The sequence below is a fragment of the Trifolium pratense genome, linkage group LG7 (genome assembly GCF_020283565.1).
Source record: "Trifolium pratense cultivar HEN17-A07 linkage group LG7, ARS_RC_1.1, whole genome shotgun sequence".
Lineage (NCBI taxonomy): Eukaryota > Viridiplantae > Streptophyta > Magnoliopsida > Fabales > Fabaceae > Trifolium > Trifolium pratense.
In genome coordinates this window covers 14,676,108-14,686,808 of record NC_060065.1, presented here as the reverse complement: position 1 = coordinate 14,686,808, position 10,701 = coordinate 14,676,108, and the positions used below count along the sequence as shown (strand labels likewise).

The 10,701-nt window shown below is 32.3% G+C and overlaps 1 protein-coding gene and 1 pseudogene across 1 annotated transcript; one reads left to right on the top strand and one right to left on the bottom strand.

The window, feature by feature from the left end:
* Positions 1-1,615: 1,615 nt before the first annotated feature.
* Positions 1,616-5,713, bottom strand: LOC123893844 (annotated as a pseudogene).
* Positions 5,714-9,006: 3,293 nt separating this feature from the next.
* LOC123895931 (F-box protein At4g22280-like) lies at positions 9,007-10,237 on the top strand. The gene is made up of 2 exons (XM_045946396.1): positions 9,007-9,939; positions 10,073-10,237. Exons 1-2 carry the CDS (start codon positions 9,007-9,009, stop codon positions 10,235-10,237), a joined length of 1,098 nt encoding a protein of 365 aa, XP_045802352.1.
* The last annotated feature ends 464 nt before the right edge of the window (positions 10,238-10,701 follow it).

The following is a 10,701-nucleotide window of genomic DNA, read 5'->3' as shown; positions in this document are numbered from 1 at the left end:
CATCGAAAATAACAATTAATTATCCAGAAGCATCACAAAAATCATTTACAATACATTTATGATGTTAATTTTGATTCAAATGGTCTAAAATAAAAAAACCTAAAATCATATTTTTCAAAAGTTTGAAAACAACTCAGCCGTTACCCAAACTTTGTTGCATTTGATTTGTTAATGAAGTGGTATGTTCGTTCTTATTCTGTAACTTTAAATCCAGATCTATTATAATAAACTCAAATATATTATTTTTTGTAACTTTCTTTTACGTTTTTTTCCATTAATAAGCTGAATTATTAGATCACACCATGAACTTCCTTTAATATCAGATCTGATTAATCAGGATGAGGATGAAGAAATATTCTTTTGTTGGTGATGGAAGAAGACAATTTTTTTTTTTTTGGAATAGGAATGGAAGAAGCCATTTTGGACTTTTTTTGTTGGCGAAGAACGAAAGTTCAAAAGTTGTAAACCATGAAGTTTGCGTCAAAGAAAAAAAGAAAAGAACGATATGATTTTGTGACGTTTTGTTTTTTATTTAATTTTAGTTGTAATTTTGTTTTAATTATCACAAATCACAATTAAAATTAATATCAATTTAAACATTGGGGTAATTTTGAAACTTTTAATATGTTAGGGACTTAGTTGAAATATTAATAGATGTAAGGATACATGGTAAGTACCATATATGTTGTTGTACCATATAATTCAAAGTTAGTCAACACTGTATTCTCATTGGTCAGATTAGGAATGTATCAAAACATTCCAACTAAGGAATGTAACATAGAATTTTCCTTTTTCTATACTGGTTTACTACATACCCAACTAGTACGCTAGTTTAGTCCACCCATGCAGAGTGATTTTTTCTCCTACCCGAGAAGGACTTCATCAATTATAATCACCCCATTACAATCACTAGAATATAGATAGATTTCCGATTTTGTTTTCCAAAAGTCGCTAATTTTTTTTTTTACAACAATATCCTAGTTTGTCAAACAATTGCTTTAATGTCCTATTTTTTGGACAGAATCTGTTACGTCAGTACTACCGTAGGTGACGCCACTGCCGCTTCCACCATCCATGTGCAGATGGTGACACCGGCAGTGTCGCCATGGACACACCTGCTTTTTTCTTTTCTTTTCCCGTTTCTCTTTCTTCTTCATTCTTCTTCTCCACCCACAATCTGTTTGGTTCTCTATCTTTTTCACCTTAAAAATCTGATATTCGAGTGTTCGATTGGAGTTATTACTCTTTTGTTCTTCTTGGTTTCTCCTGGAATCCATGGAGAAGAAGAATGAAGAAGAAAGAGAAAACGAAAAAAAAAAAAGCAGGTGTGTTGGCAATGTCGCCATCTGCACATGAATGGTGGAAGTGACTGTGTCGCCACCTGATATAGTACTGACGTACAGATTCTGTCCAAAAAGTAGGACATTACATTACATCAATTGTTTGGCAAAATAGGACATTGTTGTAAAAAAAATATTTTTAAGGACTTTTGGCAAAAAAAAAATCTAGATTTCCTATCTCAGACTACTAGAGGATTTCCTGCCTCACACGATAAGTTGTTGCCACTAATGAATGACTTGCACAAAGTTTGAATTTGTATTACGGTGATACAAAGTATGTTATAGGATACAAACGTTTGTATCAATGATTTTATTAAAAAAAAAAAAATGATTTTATTAAAAGAACATTGAGGTATATATAAAAAGGAAGGAAAACAATCGAAGCATTCACAAAACAAGGTTTGCACTTTGCATTACCTAAACAAGTAACAAACTATGAAATGTAATATATCTACAAGTCTTGCTCTCAAAACTCATCTTGGTTCCATGAGTGACTCTGTCATAACATTCAAAGAAAAGGTTTCATCTATGACCCTAGAGAGTCTTGAATTATCAATACCTCTCACATTTTGAAATGCTGGTGACTTAGGATAAGGAAGGGATACAGTGTCGTTGCCGATCATTGATACTACATCAGACATGGTAGGCCTATCTGCTGGATTTTGTTGTACACACAGAAGTCCTATGTTTACGTATCTTGGCACTAAATGCTTGCTGTAAGTATCAGTTAAAGCTGAATCCATCAGGTTCATTCCCGAATTGCTTATCCATAGATCCCAAGCCTTCGATATTCGGTAAAACAAAAATTATTATTAAATTTACAATTTATAAGATTGTTTTCAATTTTGCAAATGAAGAGCAGTTATGTGGAAAATAGAAACATACATAACCAAGGAGATTCAAGGAGTTTGTTTGAAAGAATCTGGTATTCTTCTTGCCACTTACAATCTCCAACAAAAGGACCACAAAGCTAAACACGTCGGATTTAATTGAGAAAAGGCCTTCCATTGCATATTCAGGGGACATGTAACCACTGAAATCCAATAACAGAAATATTATTTATTGATTGATCATACTTCATACATCCGAAAATTTGAATTTACAGGCAGAAAATACGATTTATTTGTGGGACTTACTAAGTTCCAACTATTCGATTTGTATTTGCTTGAACTTCATTTGCACTAAATATTCTCGCCATCCCAAAATCTGATATTTTAGGATTCATGTTGATGTCTAACAATATGTTGCTAGCTTTTAAATCTCGGTGAATGATGCGAAATCGAGAATATTGATGAAGGTAAAGGAGTCCTTGAGCAATTCCTTCAATTATCCGAACTCGTGTTCTCCAATCTAGGATGCTTCTTTTTGTGGCATCTGTTTGCATCAAAATGATTTCCAAATCAAATAGAAGAATGCAGCATATTTAGGAGAAAAATTAGACTAAAAATTAAAGTACATACCAAATAGAAAACAATCCAAGCTTTTATTAGGCATAAATTCATAAATAAGCATCTTTTCATCTCGCTCGATGCAGCAGCCCAAAAGTCTAACAAGATTATTGTGTTGGAGTTTTGCAATCAACGTTGCTTCATTTCTCAACTCCTCCCATCCTTGACCTGATCTTCGAGATAGTCTTTTTACAGCAACCTCATCTCCATTCAATAATTTACCCTGGATTATATTTTTAGTGTATAAAAGTAAAATAGCAGCACAAATGTAAAAATTGGATTCAACAAAACTACATCGATAACATTCTAATAGAGTGTAACTATTTATTATAATTGATGAAATATTGCTGCCGATCATGCCTTGTAAACAGGTCCAAAGCCACCCTCCCCAAGCTTATTTGCATCTGAAAAGTTATTAGTAGCTGCTGAAACACTCACAAAACTGAATAATGGCAATTTGACTTCCTTCTTCTTAAGTTTCGCACCCTTGTCTTCTTTAAAAAACACCGAGTTTTTAACGCTCATGCCTACTTCAAAATGCAGCAAGTCATCCCCTACAAATGAAAGTGAGCTGGTGGATGATATACTGATAAGTTATCTAACTTTAACTTGTTTCTGATAAATACACTAACGAGTTAGTTACAATGCAAACTAGATTATTTATTACCTTCCTTTCTTAGAGTTTTAGTCCAGAAAAAGAATAGGCACAGCAGTAAAAGCATTATAAGAATTGAGATCGGTATAACAATTAGAAGTAGATTTCTCTTCCTGCTTCTATGTTTGTCAACCGCTTTCGTTGTATTAGAATCTGCAAAACAAAATTGTCAATTAACCCGTCCAATGATTGCATTTACTTTGGGTCTCCGCGTGTATGATATATTTTCGTTAGAATAAACTATCAATTTAGTCCATATACTATCACTCTCTCTGACCAATTTAGTCCTATAAATATACACACATAACATATCATATGTAAGTGGTGGGTAGAGGGTGAGGGCTCTATCAAGTCCTCACCGGTGTACTGCTTAAATCCACCGTTAGATTTAATAAACGCATATGATCTCATAATTCATTATCACACTAGATTCAAACTAAAGTATAAAATATCCTGAATTTATTCTTTGCTTTTAAAACTTTAGAAACTAAATTGACCGGTTCTATGTAGTTTAGGTACTATACTATTTATTAAAGAGTGCTAGTTTACAAGGGTCTAAATTTGAAGATGTATTTGTTTTGGGAAATTCTATGGTATACCCATCAAATTTCAATGTACAGGTACAATAGATAACTCTGTATATCCTTTTTTTTAGGCATAACTCTATATATCCTAACAACTTAAGCTTTTGGGATAATCGGTTATTTGACATGATATCAGAGCCTCTATGACTAAGTGGTCTAGAGTTCGATCCCCGCTTCCCTTACTTTCTAATTAAAAAGTGGAATTTAAGCATATGTAAGATGGACCTATGCATTATTCACGCTTCAAGCCCAAGTGGGCTCTTGCGTAAGGAGGCGTGTTAAAAATAATATAAAACCATTGATGTGGACAGTTTTTATTAAGATAGCTCAAAAAAGGGAACAGGGGGGAAAAGAAAGGAGGTTCTTTCAACTTACATGCTGTAACAAATTCCGAAGCAGCAAGTCTGAGATAAAAAGCTGGATGATTATTATTACCATTTTCAATATCACTCGAGATGTTCTTCAGACTCAATATACTATCATACCACAACATGCAGTAACTATTAAAATAATAAGAGTAAGCAATACAAGAGCAATTTTTTACACAAGTGCTTTCACATCTTTCTGTCGAATCCATCTTCAGCCTCATTTCATCTGGAGGTAATTCCATTTTATCAAAGCGTAGGAATTGATCGTTACTATTACTGCTTATGTTGTGGCACAACAACTCTGTCTTCCTCACACAGCCAGCATACCTTCTTCCCTTCCCCTTGCTCTGTTGAAACTCATTGTAGCGTAAGGATCCATCCACGGGTTCAAAACCTTTCAAACAGTGACAAGGATCAAGAGCTTGCGGATCACAAAGGGAAAAAAGTCCACACGTAATATTGTTTCCACACGTAGAATATGACTGTACAGAAACCCAACGCATATTTTCCTCTGACCAATACTGGTAATTAAGATCCCCAGACACTTCCAATACCAACCGGGAATTTCTATCATCTAGTAGAGTATAATAGTCCTTAATTTTGTTCAATTCCAAACCTGCTCGATGAATGGGACGATTGTTGATAGTTAGTCTCTTAAGAACAGCACCATACTTGAGAGTAAATTGTCCGGGGGAAGGGTCGTCTGCACTTGTCCATGAATTGATTGACCAGCTGTTTCCTAAAGCCAGTCCATTTCCAGCAAGAATGGTATCTGTGGAATTATCAAAACTGTCCCAGAGAATCACTTGGTTCGAATTGTTCTGCAGTCGCAGGCTTCCAGAATCAAAGAGCGCCATGTAGGTAATATTATTGTTGTTGTCTGTAACACCTGTTACATGATATGTGATCTGTCCGTCTATGATGACGATGTTACCATCAGCAGGGTTAATAGTAAGTGCCGCTGAGGTAGTTTGAAATGCATAATCTCTGTTTGCAACCCACACAATCTTGTCATTTGGAACTTTTTTAAACCATGTACCAACGTAGTACTTGGTGGAGTTGTCTTTGATTCTGGTAAAAAATCCCAGTTCGTAGCTTCCACCCTTGGAAACAATTGTGTCTGAGATTCCGATCGATTGACCGATTTGTAGGAGTTCTCTGTATGTAGTTGCATTCACACAAAACAAACTCAACCAATAAAATATGAACATTAGCAAGTAATCAAGGACAGAACTTTGTGCCATGTTAATTAGTCCACAATCCTATTTTCAAAATCTTACACATAATATGTTCACATGATTTATTTGTTTGAGAAGACTTTGAAAACCAATAACGTGATCCAAGCAAATTCATTATACCATACGTACGAAGAAAATTCAACAGAAGAAAATTCAGTCCCATGGACTTATTCATTCATTCATGAGATCAATCCATCAATCATGGATTAATTAATTCATTTAAGAAGCGTTTACTTTTTTTTGTTTTTTCGGTTGATAAAATATACTCCGTCCGTCCCAAATTATAAGAGAAAAAAACTCAATTTCTTTGTCCCAAATTATAAGAGAAAAAAACCAAAATTTCTCTTTCTAAGAATTATTTCTACTCATTCTCATAAAATTGAATGTAGATTGAATTTAATTTTCTCTCTCTCTACTTTTATCAATAAGAAATAACCAATGAAAATTATTTGTATATATTCCCATGAAACTTATTTCAAGAAAAATACAAAAATAAATACACTCCAAATTATTATGTTTTGGTTTTTCTTAATAAATGTGATTTTTGTTTTTTCCCATATAATTTGAGACGGAGGGATTAAATCGCCTTTACTTCTATGTCTTCTGTGTCCGCTTTTTCTATTATGCTAACATGTGTAAAATATTAAAAAGAAAAAGAAAAAAGTGTAAAATATTATTCTAAGTTTTTCATCCATCCGGGCTCGTTTGGTGCGCAGGATAACATAGTGACAGGATATGATATAAAACAGGATAAGGATATGATAGGATAACAGCAAGATAACAGTTATACTCAGTTATCATATCCTGTGTTTGGTGCACACAGGATAACAAACATGATAACTATTATATTTTGTTTTTAATACATACTTGCTCATAATAATATGATAAGATATATAACATATTAAAATGACAAAATTACTCTTGTAAAACAATTGTTATTTTTTTAAAATTATTTTGTAATACTTTAAATTTTATAAATAAAAAATATAAATAAGTAATCAAATAACTTTATATAATTTAAAATAAAAATCATGAGAAAATAATCAAGTTTAATTTTTTATATGAATCATGATCAAATAAATAACTCAATAATATATACATGTTAGATAAGCCAAATAAATATATGATATATCTCATACGTAAATAATAAAACTACTATTGCAAAAGAATTATATTTAATTTTTTATAAAATTTAAATTAATATCCCTATTTGTCAATTTTTTAATAATCATTTTACTTTAAAATATTGTAATTTTAGTAAAATTTTGATTTTTTAGGAAATATAAATTACAAAATTATCCCTGTGAGAAAATCACATATATTTAAAAATTAATTATTTTATTATTTATATTTTATTAATTTTATTTTATGTATTTTAAAATATATTTTATAAAATAAATCAATAATTTTTTTTTCATATCTTATCCTGTTGGTAACCCAGCTCAAATTCAGGATAAGAATTATAACTAGAGAGACAGGATAAGATAAGCTTTAGGATTAACTTATCATATCCTGCTGTATCACCAAACACTGGATTGCGGCAGGATATGATACAGTTATCCTATCCTGTCTCTTATCCTGTGCACCAAACGGACCCTAAATTTCTTATTAATAGAATATTTATATTTTGAAAAATAACAAATTAACTCACGTAAAGACGTCGAATCCAACGCGATCCAACGCGAAACTCCTTAAATGACAAAATGAGGACAGAATATCTATGATTGTATTCCTTCTGTCCTAAAATATAAGCAAAAGTTGGCCAACAAAAGTAAATGTATTTGGTGCAAATCTTTAACCAAATACGTCAAGTTTCTTTGACTCGTTTTTCCTTATATTTTGGGACGGAGTGAGTAGTTGGCACCGACCATATCCTGATATCCATATTAGATGTTTTGAAAAAGAAAAAAAGAACACATGTCAATTTGAAATATTCTTCTCACAACCACCCATAATATAATACACATTTGTTCATGCCACTATTTTCTTCACCATCTTCATTGCAAGTACTTTTGGATTGCAATTGTGGTTCATGCCACTATTTTCTTCACCATCTTCATTGCAAGTGCTTTTGGATTGCAATTTTGTACTGATCGTGTATTTTTTTTGTTTTTTTTACCACCAATTTAAATCTGGTTCGAGGGTCAGTTCTGGCATTAAGTGATTCTGGCCCCTCTGGATCGCAGTTGCGGAGGATCGAACCATGGTCTTCCCTACCTAGTTTAACGTCAATTACCACTGAACCAACTAACGATTGACTTATTGATCGTGTATTTTAAACAAACAACCTATGGGACCAATCGTTAGTCGGTTAAATGGTGATTGACGTTGAACTTAGTAGGAAGGACCACGGTTCGATCCCCGCAACTGTGATCAGAAGGGGACTGAAACCACTTGATACCAAAACCGACTCTCGAACCCGATTAAACTGGTGGTGAAAGCCGAAAAATAAAAACACTCCATATAGCAGATGGAGGCGAAGCCTACTTTTCCCTCATGTCTAGATGCTCTTCGCCTTATAAAAAAATTTGAAAACTAATTTCAAGAAAATATATATATGTAATTGTTTTATAAAGGTTATCCTGGTTAAAAATAAAAAAAACATTATTTATAATGGTAAATAATGCTATAATGTTTCTGACATCATGTCTACACTAAACGCATAAAGATAAATGTTTATTCTATCACCATTCTAGGTATTTAGTTTCTTATTCATGTCCATGTCATATCTTTAGCCCGTCATTATTCTATCATAATTAAAATAATTTTTTTTTGAAGCATAAAAATAAAATAGTTGAAAGTTAAAAAAAAATAAAAATCTTAAATACTTAAAATAAAATACTTGTGCTTGTACGTAGGAGAACGAAGCAAAACAAATAAGGAAATATTTGGAGGATGACATTATATTTGATCGACATCATCATCCAATCCTAAAAATTAATGATTATATTTTTTCCTTTCCTTATTTATAAAGATTTGATTTTGTTAATTTTTTTTTGTTAAAGAGATTTGGTTTTATTAATTACTACACTATTAATTATTTGTAATTTTTTTAATATTTTAATTATTTCTAATTATATGATTGATTGTGCCTAATCATTAATGCTTAGGTGAAGACTCATCTAAGAATTTCTCTCGAACGACATCATCATCCAATCTTAAAAATTAATGATTATATTTTTTGTCCGAATCATTCAATCCTAATTAATCCTATTTGAGATTTTCGCTGTCTATTTGGAGATTTATGCACAAAATGTAAGGAGGGATTTTGCACAATTGCGTATTATTTATTTCTCACTTTGTTTTTATTTTTATGGAAAAAACTTGCAGCCGCACACACAATTGCTTGTTCTGACTCTCAAGTATCAAGACAATGAAAATACAAAGAAGAAATAACAATGCAGATGAAAAGAAAGACAGACTTAGTGATTTATCCGATTGTGTTTTGCTTCACATATTGTCCATTTTGAACATCAAGGAAGCCGTTCAAACTTGCATTCTCTCCACGAGATGGAAGAATCTCTGGAAGCAACTTTCCATTCTTTCATTGAATTCTAGCCAATTCAAAACTCTTGGATGTTTCAACAAATTTGTGTCTCGGCTTTTGTCTCTACGGGACAAGAGAACCGTGGTGCAAGCTCTCAATTTTAACAGTCAAGGTATCATGCAGTCTAGTTTACTCAATAGAATTTTCAAATACGCAGTTTCACATCATATCCAACAATTAAATATATCTGCCGCTTGTTATATTGAACACTTTTCACTTTGTTACCTTTCGTCGCTTTCATGTCACACTTTAATGTCTCTTAACCTTTCTGCAAACAATGTTATTGATCGTCAACGACCAATATTTCCCAATTCTCTGTATTTGCCGGCGCTAACCAGCTTGTGTCTAAAGGGCTTTGCCTTTTGTGGGTGTGGCAGTGGTAATGATGGCCGTGCAGAGCCCTTTTCGACATTTAACAACTTGAATACTTTGACCATTTACTCATTCGAAATTCTTGATGAACAACTCTTCGTATCAAATGTCACACTTGTTAATTTAACAATAAAATCATTTGATGATGACTATTGCAAACTCGAGTTATATACTCCAAGTCTTTGTAACTTTGATTTTAAGGGCAAACCTGTTCAAAAACTCGGTGGGAGCAATAGAAATCTCTCTTCTATCAAACATGTAAGTATTGATATACCAATGTGGTCAATTGATGAAAATTATCCTGCGGTTCTACTCAATTGGCTGACTGAGCTCGTTAATATGGAGTCATTGACGGTCTCTTTGTATATTCTTCAGGTACTTTGCTCAGTTTGCTGCATGTTTGGTTTAAGAAATTTTTTGCATTTTTATTTTAATTTTCACTTTTTACTACAACTTTTTCCTTTAAGAAAAAAATGACTTGCGTTAATTAAATTGAAAATAATTCACCATCATTGCTTAGATTCTCGACTCAGTTATAGGGAAGGTCGATTTCCCTTACTTATGTAACTTGAAGTCACTGAAAGTAAAAACATTGAACCCTACATGGATACCTGGTGGAGTTGTAAACTCTTTGCTTCAGAACACACCATCAGCAGAGTATAAAATCATAGATTTGTCAAGGTAAATGTGCATTCAGCTTTTAAACACAATTTTTTCTAATTTGGTTTTTGCCTTCTTTGTTTTTGCCTCACTAATTGCTTTGCTTCCTTTTTATTATTGGTATCTGATTTACAACATATATATTGCCTCTAAATTTGGGTTTTGCAGATTCAGCTTGTTGGAGACTTGGAGCTTATTATATAATGAATTTTGAAGTGCATTAGTTTGCCAAGAGAAATCTTTCCCTAGCTAGATAGAATGTTTAAGATTTATTTATCCTCTCGCAACTTACTAAGTTATCATTTGTATTTTGTTTCATTAGGGATTTCTATTTTTCAACATTTTTAGGTATGTGTTTGATTCATTTACCTATCTAGTTATTTAGTTGTCTTAATTCTTATGTTTCATGATATCATTGTCAATAAAATGAGAAGAAAATTATTTGTTATTCATGCAATGCACAAGACTGTGATTACTAATTGATTTGAA

Excerpts from the sequence above, each read along its gene's own strand:
- LOC123895931 (XM_045946396.1), top strand. The coding sequence starts at position 9,007 with ATGAAAATACAAAGAAGAAATAACAATGCAGATGAAAAGAAAGACAGA. Across the intron at positions 9,940-10,072 it reads TTCTTCAGGTACTTTGCTCA|ATTCTCGACTCAGTTATAGG; the intron begins GTTTGCTGCATG and ends ATCATTGCTTAG.